The sequence below is a fragment of the Scyliorhinus canicula genome, chromosome 3 (genome assembly GCF_902713615.1).
Source record: "Scyliorhinus canicula chromosome 3, sScyCan1.1, whole genome shotgun sequence".
Taxonomy (NCBI): domain Eukaryota; kingdom Metazoa; phylum Chordata; class Chondrichthyes; order Carcharhiniformes; family Scyliorhinidae; genus Scyliorhinus; species Scyliorhinus canicula.
Genome location: NC_052148.1, coordinates 251,515,468 through 251,535,296, shown reverse-complemented (window position 1 = coordinate 251,535,296; position 19,829 = coordinate 251,515,468). Strand labels below are relative to the sequence as shown.

The 19,829-nt window shown below is 51.7% G+C and overlaps 1 protein-coding gene across 2 annotated transcripts in view; it reads right to left on the bottom strand.

The window, feature by feature from the left end:
• The window catches only part of LOC119963430 (serine/threonine-protein phosphatase 2A 55 kDa regulatory subunit B gamma isoform), a 341,572-nt gene extending 323,012 nt beyond the window's left edge, over positions 1–18,560 (bottom strand). For both annotated transcript variants that reach the window (XM_038792539.1, XM_038792540.1), the window contains exons 1-2: positions 18,460–18,560; positions 18,249–18,326 (exon numbers count right to left, since the gene is read on the bottom strand). In XM_038792539.1, the coding sequence (XP_038648467.1) occupies positions 18,249–18,308 (60 nt within the window). In that variant the 5' untranslated portion in view covers positions 18,309–18,326; positions 18,460–18,560. The remainder of the gene's footprint in view (positions 1–18,248; positions 18,327–18,459) is intronic.
• Positions 18,561–19,829: the final 1,269 nt, after the last annotated feature.

Below are 19,829 nucleotides of genomic sequence, written 5' to 3'. Positions count from 1 at the left end.
TGTGAATAAACCAAAGACTACTTTTCCCTTCCATATACGCCCACCTCCCCAATCACACGTGGAAACTAGTTCTCAGCTGTGCTGTGATCTTTCTATCAGCTGCACACAATTAGAGCATACACTGAACTGTCACAACATTGTAACATTAAGAGGGATAACGTCCATGCTCTTCCTCAAAATAATGTAGTAGAATCTCCGACATTCGTCCAAGGGGTAAGGCAGGACCACAGTTTACATCTCATCTGAAAGTCCTGCAACTTGTTGGTCAGGATGCTTGTGCTCGAGGCTCTGGCATGGAACTTGAACCTGCAGCCTCGTGCTTCACAAGGTGAGAGTGCTACCTCCAGCCATAGCTGGCACTCTAACTGATGGCTCAGTGACTACTGTTCTGATGTGGTGCAGGGAAGCCCCACCTCACAGCTGAATTAGTTGATCTAAACAAGTTTAACAAGCATCAATTTTTCAACAGTCCTGAATAGCATAAGTTTAAATTACTAATTGGTGCAGGGTCATCTACCTGATTAGATACGGAGACTACTGGTCATTTTGATTGATCACAATTCAGAGAATAGGCTACTTAACCCACATAATGCATAATGAGGGCTTTTGTTTGATATTGACGACGTCATATCCTTTTCTATTACAGAACAGATGAGTGTACTTGAAGTATTTTCAAGCACACGCCACAGGATTGTGGACATATTTGTACTCAATGGATGCGATCTACCAGCCGCGTTGCGCCCGAAAGGCAGTGCGGCATGGCGGGTAGACGTCGGGCGATCCCACTTCCTGGATCTACCTGGCCCGCCACGCCTCACGAGATCTAACGCGATCTCGGGACACTGCAATCTGAATCCTGCCCATTGTGGTTCTAACTTGCCTTGGGGACCTCAGACGAGTGCCGCTCTGTGTTGGTCCCCACAAACGGGGACCAGACAGAACAGCACTTGTGGGGTTCACCAAGGGGATCGGAGGCCCCCAGGTGGTTGCCCTCTGGGCAGGGTGGCACCGGGTAGCCAGCCTGGCATTTTTCCTGCGGCAGGGATCATGCCCGGGGATGCTCCATATGTGTGAGGTGGGGTGCAGGGGGCCCTGAGGACCCCCTTGTAGGCCTGTTGGGGCTTTGGGGGGAGTTCTGGGGTCACGTCAGGGGTGGTGGGTGAGTGGAGAGATTGGGATGTCATTTAAAAATGGCAAGGGAGCTCCACACGTGTGAGGTGGGGTGCAGGAAAGTGGAATAAATGTGGCTGTGGTGGGACGTTTCCTGATGAAGCCCTGAATTGAAACAGAGCACCGATAGATATGGTGTTTCTCAGCGCTGCAGGAAACACCCGACTAAGTGTACTCGTCATGGGACTCTGATCCAATTTGGTTAGATAGCGCCCGGAGTGTTTCAGTGAGGAGGAAGATTATATTTCCTTTCTCTGAATTTAAGGGGTATGACATTTTTCATACAGAGGAAAAGCTGTGTGGGGAATTCTGTACAGACTTCCACCGCTCTTGCTAAAAGGAGATTTCGTGCTCTGAGCACAAACAGATTTGAGGACAACTAAGAAACTTAAATAACATTTTTGCTCACAAAAGGAATGTGACACCAACTAAAATCCACCACAAATTGAATGAACTTTAGATCGAATGAGACTTTGAGCTCATTGTTTGCCCTCCCAGATGGACAGGAAACAACAATGTGACCTTGGGAGTGTGAAGATTTATAAAGTGCACATGCTGGGTGAATGCAACTGATCTAGCAGAAATAGGGTGACAGGAAGATGCATTTACCTGTTACTTCCTCCCTAATTAAATACCTCGTGAATCCAAAAAACATCGAATTAAAGTATCCATTTAGCATTTGTTATTACGTATTTACAAAATGGGTGAGAGACCCAATACACAAATAGATTTGAAGAACTGCAGAATGCATGCAACAGTTTGTCTACAGACACCAAACATTTAAAACAACTTATAGAAGAGGTGTGCGAATCAGCCAAAAATGAACTTTGATAAATTTCATAGAATCATAGACTTTGCAGTGCCAAAGGAGGCCATTCGGCCCATCGAGTCTGTACCGGCCTTTGGAAAGAGCACCCCTACTGAAGCCCACACCGCCACCCTATCCCTGTAACCCACCTAAGCTTTTGGACATGAAGGGGCAATTTGGCACCTAACCTGCACATCTTTGGTCTGTGGGAGGAAACCGGAGCACCCGGAGGAAACCCACGCAAATTTAAATGAAATCTGTGGATGATGTTGCATATTTCCAGGCGTGACATCTGAGTTAACTACAAAATATTACACAAATTTCAACAATTTTGGGCAGAGGGTTGCATAAAATGATGCACGTTCCATTTCACATCCCCGATGACGGGAATAACAGTAAGCATTCCTACGATGCAATTATTTTTAAAAAGTAGAACAAATGTTGTGCTCCTTACAAGAGGCAGAAAACACCAGTTCAGGTGTATCACAGAACATTTCAGCAGAAAAACAACCCATTATGCTTGCATGAGTATTAACTGCCTACTTCGCTTCCATTTACCTACTCTTTCCCCAATACCCCTCGATAGTCCTCTTCAAGTGTTCACCCCATGTTTAGATTTTTCCAAGGTTCAGTGGCCCTTTGTAATAATGCTTTCCATAGTCTAATAATCTTTGGAGGGGAAAAGAAAATCTTCACATCAATGAAGCAATCTGGAGCCTCCTGAGGAAGTTCAGTTAAGCAAATAACTCCTATAAGTGGGTGAGAAAAGAAAAAAGAAAAAGACATTTTTACAGCATAGAAGTTGCAGATAAAATACTAACACCAAATAATTATACCGTAGTTACTAAGTTGCAAACTAAACTTAACTACTGTAAGCATTGTTATATGTTTGGCAGTTAAAGCCACCTTCCAAAGACAAGTAGGTCCCAACAATAGATATGTGCTCCCTATTCTGATAGTGTGAACTTTGCCCCATATCTCAGAGAAGGCAGATGATAAAATGTGACCTAAGCATTATTCTGGTCGCGTTTCCTCGTTGAATTAAACATCTAAAATATACAGTATTTTAATGTTTAAAAACAGACTGTATGCAAACTATTGCTCATTGTACAAAGTGTTATCTGCTGTATTATACATAAATACAGTACTGTACAAATTCTTTCTCTGCAGATACTTACCAACGAGCTGAAAGTTAATGTCGCAGACACTGGATTCACAGGATGTCAGACATTGCAAACCAAGCATTGAAGTTTTGGGGTATTGCAACCAATACAAATCACACAGATTTCTTAATAAACAAGCTCAAACAACTGCTGTGTTTTCTTCGGGTGACAAAACGTTGTGTGAAAAATTCAAACTCTTAAAAAGTAAATTCCCAGGTTTGTACGCAGTAGAAATAACCAGTATTATTTCCCCGCTTTTACTGTTTTCATTCCCTTCTGGGTAATGATCTGCAAGAGCGTATTTGTTCTAAACCTCCCAAAAGTTGATTTTGACTTTGAGCTATACAATGATCTGAAGCCACGAGCCTCTCACCATTTGGGTTTGACACTGTAACAAATTCAGCGTGTTGTCAAACCTGATTTTCAGCATACTCAGGAGACCACTGGGGAACCTCCTGAATGTTGCCCCTTTTCTGCTGGACATGTGTATCGTAGATGTTCTGTTTTACATACTTCAAACATATATTTTCAGTTCAACCCTCATCATGATCAAATCTGCTGAAATTCATTATCCAACACCGCTACAGAAAAAGAAAATAAGAATGGAGGAAAATATTTGCAGCAGTCATACACACACTAACCCACGCTTTAACCCTTCCTGCACCAAATATGTAACAGAATATATTTGAAATTCCTACATTCATCACCAGTAAAACAATTCAATTTAATTCAAACCACGGTAAGCACCTGCAGACTACTAAAAGATGAGGTGGAAATATTATAATCCCGAGGATGCTGGACAGAAGCCCCAATATTTTATTTAACTTCTAAGTGAGGAAAGATACTTCATTTCAGGAGTTGTTCCACACACAATTGGGGTTATGGTATATTAAAACAAATATTATTACTAACAAAGGATTAAAATAACTTTATCATACAAGAGAATAGCTTGCAATTACCTGCTAAACAATGCTTGACAATGAAAGACTAACTCCTAACCGCTATCTTTTATCTTGCCTCAAGCAACACCCATCTCAGGTCAAAATCCACTTTTAAATACAGTTAGAAAACCCAGGAATACTTGCTCCATAAACTCCTTCAGGAACCAACTTGCAGATTCTTGCTGGTGGTTAACCAGCATATGGCAGAAATCTGTTCCTCTCTTCACATTCCCAGTCTTGACTGAACTGAAACTCAACACCTGGCAGCGTCAGCCCCTGGTTCCTCCCATTAACTACATCATCTTATTTAAGGTAAACACAACGTCTCTAATTATCTTCTCCCCAGGGAACCTTATTTATATACACAAAACGTCATTAGCCCAACATTCACGATGCTTTAATTATCCCTTTTGTAGCCAAAAAGCCTAGCTGTCTTTCAAACAAGGATTTTTGAAAACATGACTGCAGCAGTCAAACACTAACCCAGGCTTTCAACCCTCACTGCACCAAATACATGTAATACAATATATCTGAAATTCCTACTTTCATCACAGAAATTTCAATTTGATTCTCCACTTAGCTGGAGGAGTTGAGATAGTGGGGAAATCCATGAGTGTGATGCAGATAAACCTATATTCATTTGTCTCTCTCCTCAGCTTCACCATCCTACAGCTAGCTGATGCACTGTCGAACAATTATCATATTAACAGAACTATTTAAAAATGTATTCTTCTGGAAAATATTTGACGAAGCATTAAATTGAAAACCGCGGCAAGCAAATGGCCGAAACAACGAAATATTAAAATCTCTACCGTCTCTACAGGGCCTGTTTAAGATGAGCACAGGTTCCCCCAAAAATGACACACACAATATAATTCAACAAGACTTCTTCATAAATCAATGCGTAGATGGACAAAACAACACTACTGCCGATCTATCCCGACTCTTCGCCTCTCTGCCAATTGTTAGAGCAACCATGACATTCATTCCTGATATTATTTCCACAGTGGAGACCAGCATGGTCTAATGGCATATTTAAAAATATGATTGACATTGCTGCCAGTTAAGAAGAAAATGGGGCACACATGTTTAAATTATTTCAAAAATGATTTGCATTTCTGGAAATAAAAGAGAGCATCTTATGTAATATGTAAAAGTATATATCATGTAATTACAAGTGCATAATTAAAATGTCAACTAAAACACCTAATAGGAAAGTCTACACTTCAAATGTTGCACATTTAACTTTCATTAAAAGGTTAGACACGGGTTATTTAAAAAATAGAAACTGATAATACAACAATACTCAGTTAATATTGTTCACTGGATAAAGGATGGAACCCGTTAAAACACATTAACTGTTCTCCCATCACAGTCATCATCTTCCTTCTCCATTGACTTTTACTCATGGACTCACCGCATTGCTGTTTGATCACATTGATATCATTTCTTTTGGATTTGGCGGGCGATTTTAGAGCAGGATGCCCTTCCTGCCGAGAACCTTTCCCATTTATACGAGGCTGGGAACCAAAGCACAGCTCACCAGAGGTTTCCCACACGTCCTTCCTTGCACATCCACATTTATTGTGAAGGTCTTTCTCCAAAACTGTTCCAATGCATTAATATCCTTCTGAAAGTTTAAGCTAATGAGTGGAAAAAACGATGTTGCAATTATGTAGTTGATAAGAATATTGCTTTTTGTGATGGTCTTCTAATTTGGGGTTAAAAATGTGTCATGTGACCTGCTCGAACGTCTACCTGACAGCAAGCCTGGATGCTTGGATTGTTTTTTAAAATAGATTTAGAGTATCCAATTATTTTTTTCCAATTAAGGGGCAATTTAGCATGGCCAATCCGCCTATCCTGCACATCTTTGGGTCGTGGGGGTGAAACCCACGCAGACACGGGGAGAACGTGCAAACTCCACACGGACAGTGACCCAGGGCCGGGATTCGAACCCAGGTCCTCAGCGCCGTCGGCAGAAATGCTAACCACTGTGCCACCGTGCTGCCCTTGCTTGGATTGTTAAAAGGGAGTCCAGCTTGTCTTACTCGGAAGAAGGTGCAAGGTTTTTACACCTGGACACAATGGCATCAGTATGTGTGCTTACAGTGGATAGACTGAGAGTTGCCACAGTCCCAGAACATTATGGCGGATGTTGGGGTTATGAACAGTGCCGCTTTTAACTGTCCATTTACTTCCACATTAAAACAGTGCCTGTGAATCAATGTAACATTGGGTTAAATTATCAGTGAATGTCACAGACAGGTTAGACTGCCAGCATCAGAGAGACAGCAGCTAGAATTGCTATGGTTTGCTGAGTCGGAATGCAGGTGGAATCTTACACTCAGATCGAAAAGATCAAATTCATCAAGAGATAAACAAAACTCAAAGATTCACCTGGTTTACGCCAGAAGGAGGATTTATGGTTATACTCTCATCACGAAGGACAGTCTGGAACTTAGAAGTTATCAGGCTGATAAAGGAAAAGAATGAAGTGTATTGGAGATCACCTTTAGACTGACTTCAGGAGAATTGAATGCCAATTTAAAGGATGCATACCTGTGTAGTGTGTTATTTTTCAGTTGTGCTAAAAGTAAAAAAGGGGGTATCTAGTTCTGAGAGTTGAAGTAGAGTAATTCCTCACTTATGTGAGGATGGCACATATGTGAGGCGGCACAATGGTTAGCACTGCTGCCTCACAGCACCAGGGGCTCAGGTTCAATTCCAAACTTGGGTCACTGTCTGTGTGGAGTTTGTACGTTCGCCCCATGTCTGTGTGGGTTTCCTCCGGGTGCCCCGGTTTCCTCCCACAGTCCAAAGATGTGCGGGTTAGGTTATGGGGTTACGGAGGGGTGGACGAGACAAGTGGACATGGGTAGGTTGTTCTTTCGGAGGGTCGGTGCAGACTCGATGGGCCGAATGGCCTCCTTCTGCACTGTAGGGATTCTATGATTCTATATTGTAGTTGCACTCCTGAAAAGTGATTTTCTCACTACAGGAATGTAAAAACTGCTCGTTGTGCTTTTCTGATACAGAACCTATCAAAATATTATACCCGTAAGCTGAAAAATGTACATTCCTAAATTCCTATGTTTTGTAAATGAAAATTCTTCTAAAAAAAAATGTTAAAATATAAAAGAAATATGCTAACTCTTTCTAGTTATCTCCTGCTCATTGGTCTCACCACTTGCTGACCCTCTACCAGCAATGAGTGGAATAGAGTCGGTCAGGGAAATGATGAGTGGAGGAAGAGAGTAACGTGGGGGAAGCAGATTCTCCAAAATGACACTGTCAGGCCACATGAAACAACACTAAGTAAAAGTTGCAACACCAAACTAAACAATGCTGAATGAGGCAAGTTACTGTCAAGCTGCCTACAATGTTTAGTCAACAGTGTCTTGAACCTTTGCGGGCGAGTTAGGGGGAACGCGGGCGAGTGAGAGGGAGATGCGGGCGAGTGAGAGGGGAGCGTGGGCGCATTAGCGAGAGGTGAGCGAACGTGCGCGAGAGAGGCGAGTTTAAGCGGATGAGAGAGAGAGACTACGCGCGTGAGAGGCGTGCCTATGCGCACAAGAGAGAGGCGAGCCTACATGAGCGAGAGAGGCGAGCATGAGCGCGCAAAAGAGAGGCGAGACTAAACGCGCGAAAGTGAGGTGTACCTACGTTCGAGAGAGAGAGCCAAGCATACGCGCCAGAGAGTTGAGCATGCGTGAGAGAGCGCGAGATTGTGCGTGTGAGAGAGTGAGAGGGAGGCAAATGTGTGTATGTGAAAGAGAGAGCACGGTGCGAGGGAGAGGCGCGCGTACGCGAATGCAAGAGAGAGAGGCGCGCATACACGCATGCAAGAGAGAGAGAGGCGAGCATACATGCAAGAGAGAATGTGTCTATGGGAAGTAGAGAGAGGTGAGAATGTGTGAGAGAGAGAGGCAGGCGAGTGTGTGTGTGAAAGAGAGAGGTGAGACTGCGCGCAGGCGAGAGGAGAGACTGCGCGCGGGCGAGAGGCGGGACTGCGTGCGTGCAAGAGGCGAGATTACGCGCAGGTGAGAGGCGTGACTGGGCGCGGGCAATAGGTGAGACCGCGCGCACAGGAGAGGCGAGCCTGTGCGTGTGAGCAAGCAAGGCGAGCCTGCGCACGCGACAGTGGTGAGACAACGCGCGCGTGAGTGGCGAGCCTACACACGCGACAGTGGCGAGTGTACACGCACGAGAGTGGTGAGCGTACGTGCGCGAGACAGATGACCATACGTGCACGAGAGATCCAAGCGTACATGTATGAGAGAGGAGTGCGTGAGAGAGGCGCGAATGTGTGTGTGAGAGGCAAATGCGAAAAAGAGAGTCTACAATGTCAGTGTGAGAGCGAGCATATGCGTGCGCGAGAGAGAGAGCGTGAGGGAGGCGAGCCGACACGCGCAGGTGAGGCGAGGCGAGACCGCACGCATGAGAGAGAGGCAAGCCCGCGCACACGAGAGAGGCGAGCGCACGTGCACGAGAGAGGCTTGCCCACTCACGAGAGGCGAGCCTACGCACGAGAGGCGAGCCTACGCACGAGAGGCGAGCCTACACGCGCGAGAGAGAGGCTTGCCCACGCGCGAGAGAGAGGCTTGCCCACGCGCGAGAGAGGTGAACGCACGTGCACGAGGGAGGCGAGCCTACACGCGCGAGAGAGAGGCGAGCCTACACGCGCGAGAGAGAGGCGAGCCTACACGCGCCAGAGAGAGGCTTGCCTACACGCGCCAGAGAGAGGCTTGCCTACACGCGCCAGAGAGAGGCTTGCCCACGCGCCAGAGAGAGGCTTGCCCACGCGCCAGAGAGAGGCTTGCCCACGCGCCAGAGAGAGGCTTGCCCACGCGCCAGAGAGAGGCTTGCCCACGCGCCAGAGAGAGGCTTGCCCACGCGCCAGAGAGAGAGGCTTGCCCACGCGCCAGAGAGAGAGGCTTGCCCACGCGCGAGAGAGAGGCTTGCCCACGCGCGAGAGAGAGGCTTGCCCACGCGCGAGAGAGAGGCTTGCCCACGCGCGAGAGAGAGGCTTGCCCACGCGCGAGAGAGAGGCTTGCCCACGCGCGAGAGAGAGGCTTGCCCACGCGCGAGAGAGAGGCTTGCCCACGCGCGAGAGAGAGGCTTGCCCACGCGCGAGAGAGAGGCTTGCCCACGCGCGAGAGAGAGGCTTGCCCACGCGCGAGAGAGAGGCTTGCCCACGCGCGAGAGAGAGGCTTGCCCACGCGCGAGAGAGAGGCTTGCCCACGCGCGAGAGAGAGGCTTGCCCACGCGCGAGAGAGAGGCTTGCCCACGCGCGAGAGAGAGGCTTGCCCACGCGCGAGAGAGAGAGGCGAGCCTACACGCGCGAGAGAGAGGCGAGCCTACACGCGCGAGAGAGAGGCGAGCCTACACGCGCGAGAGAGAGGCGAGCCTACACGCGCGAGAGAGAGGCGAGCCTAAGCGCGCGAGAGAGGCGAGCATACGGTGCATGAGTGAGGAGAGCCTACACGCACGAGAGAGGGGAGCATACGGTGCATGAGTGAGGAGAGCGTACGTTCCAGAGAGTTGAGTGTTCGTGAGAGAGCGTGAGAATGTGCGTGAGAGAGGGAGAGAGAGAGGGAGGCAAATGTGTGTATGTGAAAGAGAGAGCGCGGTGCGAGGGAGAGGCGCGCGCACATGCGCGCGAGAGAGAGGCGAGCATACGCGCGCGAGAGAGGCGAGCGTATGCGCACACGCGAGTGGGGCGAGCGTGCGCGCGCATGAGAGAGAACGAGAGAGGCAAGCGTACACGCGTGAGAGAGGTGAGCGTACACGCGCAAGAGAGATAGAGAGCGAGAGAGGCGAACGTATGCGCATGAGAGGAAGGCAAGCGAACGCGGGCGCGAGAGAGAGGCGAGCGTACGCGCGAGAGAGAGAGCGAGAGAGAGGCCAGCGAATGCGCGCGCTGAATGTGAGCCAGAGAGAGGCGAGACTTTGCGCACGAGGGATGTGGGCAAGCCTGTGAACGGGAGAGAGGCAAGCCTGCAAACGGGAGAGTGACAAGCCTGTGAACGGGAGAGTGACAAGCCTGCAAACGGGAGAGTGACAAGCCTGCAAACGGGAGAGTGACAAGCCTGCAAACGGGAGAGAGGCAAGCCTGCAAACGGGAGAGAGGCAAGCCTGCAAGCGGGAGAGTGGCGAGCTTGTGCGCGGGAGAGAGGCAAGCCTCCACGCAGGGGAGAGGCGAGTGTACGCACACGAGAGTGGCGAGACTATGCGTGCGAGAGTGGCAAGTGTACAAGCGCGAGAATGGCGAGCGTATGCGTGCGACAGTGGCAAGTGTACGCGCGCAAGACTGCCGAACGTACACGCGTGAGAGAGGCGAGCGTACATGCATGAGAGGCGTGCATACACGTGCGTGAGAGAGCCGCGAATGTGTGTGTGAGAGAGGCGAATACGAAAGAGAGAGACGTCAATGCCAGTGTGAGAGAGAGCGTACGCAAGTGAGGCAGAAAGCGTCCGCGCGCACAAGTGAGAGAGAGAACGTACGCGCGTGAGTTGATCATATGCACACAAGAGTGGCGAGCGTACGCACGCAAGAGAGGCGAGTGTACATGTGTGCGAGAGTGATGTTCGTACGTGTGCATGAGAGAGAGCGAGAATGTACGCGTGAAAGAGGCGAGTGCAAAAGAGGCTCCAATGCTCGTGTGAGTGAGCGTACGCACGCGAGAGAGAGAGCACTCAAGAGACGAGCGTACGCGGCGCGCGAGAGACAATGGAAGCGAGTGAGGTGTGCCTACGCGTGCGAGAGAGAGCGTGAGAATGTGCGTATGTGAGGAGAGAGAAAGGCAAATGTGTCTATGCGAAATAGAGAGAGGCGAGAATGTATGTGACAGAGGCGAGACTGCGCGTGGTTGAGAGGTGAGACTGCGCACATGCGAGAGGCGAGACTGCGCGCGCAAGAGAGGCGTGACTGCGCGCGCAAGAGAGGCGAGAGTGCGCACGGGCGATAGGCGAGACTGCACGTGCAAGAGAGGTGAACCTGCACGCGCGGGCAAACGAGATGAGCCTGCGAACGTGAGAGTGGTGAGCCAACGCGCACTAGAGTGGCGAGCCTACACACACGAAAGTGGCGAGTGTACGCGTGCGAGAGTGGCAAGCATACGCGTGCGAGAGTGGCGAGCGGACGTGCACGAGAGATCCAAGCATACATGTATGAGAGAGAGGTGTGCATACGCGTGCGTGAGAGAGGTGCGAATGTGTGTGAAAGAGAGGCAAGTGCGAAAAAGACAGACTCCAATGTAAGTGTGAGAGCGAGCATATGCATGTGCGAGAGAGAGCGCGCGGGAGAGGCGAGCCCACGGCGCGCGGGAGAGGCGAGCCCACGGCGCGCGGGAGAGGCGAGCCCACGGCGCGCGGGAGAGGCGAGCCCACGGCGCGCGGGAGAGGCGAGCCCACGCCGCGCGGGAGAGGCGAGCCCACGCCGCGCGGGAGAGGCGAGCCCACGCCGCGCGGGAGAGGCGAGCCCACGCCGCGCGGGAGAGGCGAGCCCACGCCGCGCGGGAGAGGCGAGCCCACGCCGCGCGGGAGAGGCGAGACCACGCCGCGCGGGAGAAGCGAGCCCACGCCGCGCGGGAGAGGCGAGCCCACGCCGCGCGGGAGAGGCGAGCCCACGCCGCGCGGGAGAGGCGAGCCCACGGCGCGCGGGAGAGGCGAGCCCACGGCGCGCGGGAGAGGCGAGCCCACGGCGCGCGGGAGAGGCGAGCCCACGGCGCGCGGGAGAGGCGAGCCCACGGCGCGCGGGAGAGGCGAGCCCACGGCGCGCGGGAGAGGCGAGCCCACGGCGCGCGGGAGAGGCGAGCCCACGGCGCGCGGGAGAGGCGAGCCCACGGCGCGCGGGAGAGGCGAGCCCACGGCGCGCGGGAGAGGCGAGCCCACGGCGCGCGGGAGAGGCGAGCCCACGGCGCGCGGGAGAGGCGAGCCCACGGCGCGCGGGAGAGGCGAGCCCACGGCGCGCGGGAGAGGCGAGCCCACGGCGCGCGGGAGAGGCGAGCCCACGGCGCGCGGGAGAGGCGAGCCCACGCCGCGCGGGAGAGGCGAGCCCACGCCGCGCGGGAGAGGCGAGCCCACGCCGCCCGGGAGAGGCGAGCCCACGCCGCCCGGGAGAGGCGAGCCCACGCCGCCCGGGAGAGGCGAGCCCACGCCGCGCGGGAGAAGCGAACCCACGCCGCGCAGGAGAGGCGAGCCCACGCCGCGCGGGAGAAGCGAGCCCACGCCGCGCGGGAGAAGCGAGCCCAAGCCGCGCGGGAGAAGCGAGCCCACGCCGCGCGGGAGAAGCGAGCCCACGCCGTGCAGAAGCGAGCCCACGCCGCGCAGGAGAAGCGAGCCCACGCCGCGCAGGAGAGGCGAGCCCACAGCACGCGGGAGAGGCGAGCCCACAGCACGCGGGAGAGGCGAGCCCACAGCACGCGGGAGAGGCGAGCTCACGCCGCGCAGGAGAAGCGAGCCCACGCCGTGCAGAAGCGAGCCCACGCCGCGCAGGAGAAGCGAGCCCACGCCGCGCAGAAGCGAGCCCACAGCACGCGGGAGAAGCGAGCCCAAGCCGCGCGGGAGAAGCGAGCCCACGCCGCGCGGGAGAAGCGAGCCCACGCCGCGCGGGAGAAGCGAGCCCACGCCGCGCGGGAGAAGCGAGCCCACAGCACGCGGGAGAGGCGAGCCCACGCCGCGCGGGAGAGGCGAGCCCACAGCACGCGGGAGAGGCGAGCCCACAGCACGCGGGAGAGGCGAGCCCACGCCGCGCGGGAGAGGCGAGCCCACGCCGCGCGGGAGAGGCGAGCCCACGCCGCGCGGGAGAGGCGAGCCCACGCCGCGCGGGAGAGGCGAGCCCACGCCGCGCGGGAGAGGCGAGCCCACGCCGCGCGGGAGAGGCGAGCCCACGCCGCGCGGGAGAGGCGAGCCCACGCCGCGCGGGAGAGGCGAGCCCACGCCGCGCGGGAGAGGCGAGCCCACGCCGCGCGGGAGAGGCGAGCCCACGCCGCGCGGGAGAGGCGAGCCCACGCCGCGCGGGAGAGGCGAGCCCACGCCGCGCGGGAGAGGCGAGCCCACGCCGCGCGGGAGAGGCGAGCCCACGCCGCGCGGGAGAGGCGAGCCCACGCCGCGAGGGAGAAGCGAGCCCACGCCGCGCGGGAGAGGCGAGCCCACGCCGCGCGGGAGAGGCGAGCCCACAGCACGCGGGAGAGGCGAGCCCACAGCACGCGGGAGAGGCGAGCCCACGCCGCGCGGGAGAGGCGAGCCCACGCCGCGCGGGAGAGGCGAGCCCACGCCGCGCGGGAGAGGCGAGCCCACGCCGCGCGGGAGAGGCGAGCCCACGCCGCGCGGGAGAGGCGAGCCCACGCCGCGCGGGAGAGGCGAGCCCACGCCGCGCGGGAGAGGCGAGCCCACGCCGCGCGGGAGAGGCGAGCCCACGCCGCGCGGGAGAGGCGAGCCCACGCCGCGCGGGAGAGGCGAGCCCACGCCGCGCGGGAGAGGCGAGCCCACGCCGCGCGGGAGAGGCGAGCCCACGCCGCGCGGGAGAGGCGAGCAAGAATGTACGTATGTGAGACGGAGAGAGAGAGGGGCAAATCTGTCTGTGAAATAGAGAGAGGCAAGAATGTGTGAGAGAGAGGCAAGTGTGTGTGAGAGAGGCGCGAATGTGTGTGTGAGAGAGAGACGAGTGCTAAAGAGAGAGAGGCTCCAGAGTCAGTGTGAGAGAGAGGCGGTAATGTGCGTGAAAGAGACGCTCCATGCCAGCATGCCCAAATACCACCCTGCCCTGCCCCCGTCCATCCAGGGGTCTCTAATGGCCTGTGAATCACCCCCCCCCCCCCCCCCCCCCCCCCCGAGGTTTCATCACACCTGGTCTGCGGCTCTGCAGGCCTGTGCTAAATGCCGCCCTGGCTACGTCTCACAGATGCAGCTGTTGACTCCCAGGCGCCAGGTGAATTCCTACTGGCTCATTTTTAAAATATGCAGATCTGGTTCTGGACCACTGAGGGTGAGATCCAGATCGCACCGGACAGAACGAGTCGAGTGACTCGCAATGAGCCCCATTTGCGTGATTCACTCGTTGCACCCGGGTCCGCGCCGGGCGTAACGTCCTTGTAACAAATGGCCACGAGGATCATTCCTTGTTCCTCTCCCATTTCTTATTTAAATGTTGCTCCTCGGTGACTATTGGAAGGAATGAAGTTCAGTTTCACATGTACACTGATGACACCTAGCTGTATCTCACAGCTCCAATCACTGGTCTGCATTCATTCCTGACTGCTGCCAATCATTTTGATTTCAAAATTCTCATCCTGGTGTTCAATTCCTCCAAAGCAGCCTTCATGTCATACCTCTGAAACCTCCTCCAGCCCTACAACCCTTCTCACACTGTGCGCTACTCCATATTTGGCATATTTTGTATCCCCCACTATTGTTGGCAGTGCCTTCAGCTATCGTAGAATTTACAGTGCAGAAGGAGGCTATTCGGCCCATCGAGTCTGCACCGGCTTCTGGAAAGAGCACCCTACCGAAGCCCACGCCCCCACCCTATCCCCATAACCCAGAAACCCCACCCAACACTAAGGGCAATTTTGGACACTAAGGGCAATTTAGCATGGCCAATCCACCTAACCTGCACATCTTTGGACTGTGGGAGGAAACCGGAGCACCCGGAGGAAACCCACGCACACACGGAAAGGATGTGCAGACTCTGCACAGACAGTGACCCAAGCCGGAATCGAACCTGGGACCCTGGAGCTGTGAAGCAATTGTGCTATCCACAATGCTACCGTGCTGTCCATCTAGGTTCTAATCTCTCAAATTCCTCCCCATACTCCCCTCACCTTCTCAAACCAACTTCATTGACCAAGCTTTACGCCACCACTCCAAAAATCTAATTCTTTGGCTCAGAGTCAGTTTAATTTATTACGCATCTATAAATTATCTTGGGATTATACACCTAGACCAGTTTAGTTCAGTTGGCTGCACAGCTGCTCTGTGATGAAGAGCGAGGCCAGCAGCGTGGGTTCAATTCCCGTACCGGCTGAGGTTATTCATGAAGGCTCTCCCTTCTCAACCTTACCCCTCGCCTGAGGTGTGGTGATCCTCGGGTTAAATCACCACCAGTCAGCTCTCCCCCTCAAAGGGGAAAGCAGCCAATGGTCATCTGGGATGGTGGCAACTTTACTTTTACACCCAAGGTGAAGGCACCATATAAATGCAAGTTGTTGATGAAAATGCATCAAGACTTTCAATCACCCACTTACACCTTTCTGAAAAAGAGAGCGAGACCCCTTGTATTATGAGCAAACCCTTGTTGACATTCTTGAGGATCATCTTCAATGGCAAATACAGTCTCACACCACCGTTTGAGTTAATGATTAAGAAAAATATATGTTCATGGGCTGGAGCAGGGAGAAGTGTTTAGGCATATGCAGGCTCGGGACTTTGCCAGGAAGGAGATACAGAGCTTCCCGGAGGAACCAGCCTCCACGTTGTTGGAGGAGGTGCTGGCGGCAAGGGGACTGGAGAAGGGGACAGTGTCAGCGGTATATGGAGCTATGTTGGAAAAGGATAAGGCACCACTGGAGGGGATCAAAGCGAAGTGGGAGGAAGAATTGGGAGAGGATATGGAGGAGGGGGTCTGGTGTGAGGTGCTCCGGAGAGTGAATGCCTCCACCTCGTGTGCGAGGTTCGGGCTGATACAGCTGAAGGTGGTGTACAGGGCGCACCTCACGAGGGCGAGGATGAGCCAATTCTTTGAAGGGGTAGAAGATGTGTGTGCACTATTATTATGCACTTTCAAGAACTGGATAACATTGAACATTAGTTGGGGGGGGGGGGGTTGCGGGGGGAGGGGGGCTGTGTATGTTGAAGATGGCTATGGGTAATCCCGGATTCCTTTTTTTTTTTCTTTGTCATTTGTTTATGTTAACATGCGGGATGATGTCTGGGCATGGTGGGAGGATGGGATCGTTGTTACTGTTATGGGGTTTGAGATATTTGTTGTTGGTTATTGATTGTTGTGATTGTGAAAAAGGAGGAGAATAAAAATATATTTTTTTTTTAAAAGAAAAATATATGTTCTCGGTGGTCTTTGCATTCTTGTAATCTAACGCCTGAGGAGTTATCACTTAGAATTAGTTAACAAAATGAATGAACCCAGAGTTAACTAAATAGAACAACTTATGTTTTGGTGGGACAGATAAAAACAATGCAAATCCATTCAGTACTAACATTACTGCTGAATAAATTGGCAAAATTAACTGCAAACAGGCACAAATACATTGGTCACCTACATACTATTTATGGTACAGACGAAAGGGATCTCCTCCCACACACACCCTGAGTGACGCAACCAGCCGATGGAACTTTAATTTCTCTTTACGTCACTGAACAAAAATATATAAATTTTTATCCACACAACCGAAAGATGTTCACATCATTTATTGTTCTTTAGAGCAATACGGCACTAGGAAGTGCTGAGGGTTAGGGTTTTGTCCAAGGGTGGTATCATGACCGGTACAGCCTTGGAGGGCCGAAGGGCCTGTTCCCGTGCTGTATTGTTCTTTGTTCTATTTTAAAGTGACTATTTCAGCAGCATTTTGACATCACGTTGTGGATTTTTTTTTTTAAAACACCGAATACTTTATGGGGGGGGGGGGGGGGAAATTACATTTCCTTTGCCTGTAACCATTTTCACACATATAAATGGGAATGTGAAGAGCAACATTTTGAGGGTAAAAGTAGTTTTTTAAAAATCAGGTCATCGTTTACATGGACTGGTTACTCATCAAAAACAAGGCATTGGTGCAACCGCTATCTAACATCACTTAAAAACCTGGGAAGCACATTGAAGTGGCACCCATTCCTGATTTCCTCATTGACAACTCAATTCTTTTGTTGGGGCAGATGTGAGGAGCGTGCAGAAGGAATGGGCAGCAACGCAACAAGCAGCAAGGGGATGACAGGTGAAAAAATAACAGATCATATTTATTGAAAAATCAGGTGTAGTAATATACAGTGTAATATCAGGGTCTGGCACATGAAGGGTTTTACATGGGATTGAGTACAGTTCCACCCGCACAGTGATATAAGAGAGCACATGGCCCACACCTCAGGGGTCAATGCCATGTTGGATAGAGACAAGTGTAGAATAAAGCATGGAGACAGCGCCTAGCTAGAACCATTATTGTCCCTATAAAAATGAAATATATAGTTTTCAGTAAAAATATATAAAAAGTGTCTAGTAAGTAAAAACTTAACTGTTGATCTGCCTAAGACTATGAATACCTTAAATGGACCTACTACACCCAACATCTTACAACATGGTTTAGCACACTGGGCTAAATCACTGGCTTTGAAAGCAGACCCAGGCAGGCCAGCAGCACGGTTCAATTCCCGTACCAGCCTCCCCGAACAGGTGCCGGAATGTGGCTTTTCACAGCAACTTCATTTGAAGCCTACTTGTGACAATAAGCGATTTTCATTTCATTAATTTCAACATCCAGTGAAATCATTCTGAGAAGTGTGGCTCCTGTTCTGGATGGACCAGTGATATTGATTTTATGCCATGGGAGTACGACTGAACTGGCTCACCTCAACCCAGATCATTCCAGGTGCTTTTACGCTTGTATTTTGTGGGAAGTATTCAGAGCTGCCACCTGTGGTGAAAGGCTTCAAGTGAAGCAGTGAAAACCGCACATTGATACCCACACACTGGAACTCCGAGCATGGGGAAAGGAGGGGTGTGAATGAATATCAGGTCGATTATCCTGTTTGTTGCCTGTTGGTATCTCCTGTGCAACCCCCCCCCCCCCCCCCCCCCCAAAAACCATTAATTGCCACCAATTAACGTTCTCGGTTTCTGCCATTTTTGACACACTCAACAATTGGCTCTGTGATTAAATCAGGAACAATTTCATCGCTAACGCACTGGAGCAGTTACAGTCGATGTCAAATGTCACATTTCAAGTAACATACACACACGCGCGCGCGCAGTCCTCGCCCACTTAACAGGGAATAAAATATTGATTCAGTATTCGGAGATAAATCATTGAGGAAGGAGAATTGTGTAATTACAACAGGGGTGTGTGTATGTATATATCTCACACACACACACACACACACGTATACTAATAGCACTTCCTCCACACATCAAATGCTGCCAGAATCATACCCTACCTTCAGAAACATCAAGGTCTGTGGTACCTTTGACTTGGGTAAAACACCACTGAATGTCATTCCCACAGCCTCCGGCTCCTACAAAGACAAATTCATCAGGGGTTGGTCAGTTGTCACCGGCACTCAGCCCCCGCTCTTTGCATGCAAACGCTACAAATAACCTGCCCGCAGATTACACGATGAAGGGCAAATTAGCCAAGTCGTTGCTTACTTCTCATGGCTACAAGTTGGCTGCAGCGTTGCAATCCAGGGACTGGTAAATAGCTCACGGTCACACCCCGGAGTCAAGGCTCCTCACTCAGCAGCACCGAGTGGGCAGGGAGAGGGGGGGTGGGTGGGAGGTGTCCAGATTGACAGCTCTGGGGGCCAATCCCATCCTGACAAACGAGGAGGGACCTGCCGAAGCAGCTACCTACCGACCAATCAGAAAATAGCAAAGCTGGGCGGGCTCAGAGGCCGGAGAGAAGTTCAATCCTGCTGAATGGGTGGAATACCTCCTACCTGTGCCTGTAGACAACAGGACTTTGTTTCTCCTACAATCTCAGCATTTAGTACCGGTCTGGGTGTCAGCCCGCATGCATTTACTCTGCAATGAATGCAGCAAATCAGACGTTTCCTGCCAATGGATTTTTGTTGTCACTGCTGTTCTTCGAGTTGGAGATTCCCTTCTCCAAGAAACGGAAGTAATATTTTGCAAAACTCAAAATATATTTTTCGTACTTCATTCCTCGTAGATTCTGAAAGCACAATCGAAATTCTTCCCTCGGAAGGGACTGCCTGCTCTCAACATGTTTACATCGCAAACAGTTGACTGAAGGGCATTCCCTCCCATCTTTACATGCCAACGAATGAGAATAATGGAACTGGAGAGAATTGACCATCAGCTTGGAGAGATGCCAGCACCCAAGGAATTTATTACCCTGCTTCTGTCGCTCAATCCCAGCCCCGCCCCCGCAAACAAAATACCTTACCCAGCTCACACACACCCGCTGCCCCTTAGGGCCAGGCCATTCAGGAAAGATGTTAGGAAGCATTTGTATACACAAAGGGTGGGGGAGGTTTGGAAACTCTCCCACAAATGGCAATGATGGTAGATCAATTGTCAATTTTAAATCTGAGATAGATACATTTTTGGTAAGCAAAGGTATTAAGGGCTATGGGTCAAAGGCAGGTGCATGGAGTTAGGTCACAGATCCGCCATGGTCTCATTGAATGGCGGAGCAGGCTAAAGGGGCTGAATGGCGAACTCCTGTTCCTATAAAATGCTTGCAGAATTCCTTTTTTATATGACACAGCCTCTTCCATCAACATGTTAAATGCACTCTTGATCTTGGAAACTGCTTTAAATTCCCCTCTTCCCCCCCCCCCCCCCTCCTCAATTCTTCTGGTAATGACCTATGCTCTCTTGTGGGTTGGTCAATATTAAAGAGCGGTGAACAATTTTCACCCAGGTAAGAGATAGATTTCTCAATAGTGTTCATTCGCACAATGTCTCTGTAGAAACTTTAAATTCTTGGGCCGGTTTCCCCCAGCTCAGGAAATGTAACTTGCGTCTTTCCGCAGCTGGGATGTTAGGCGTGG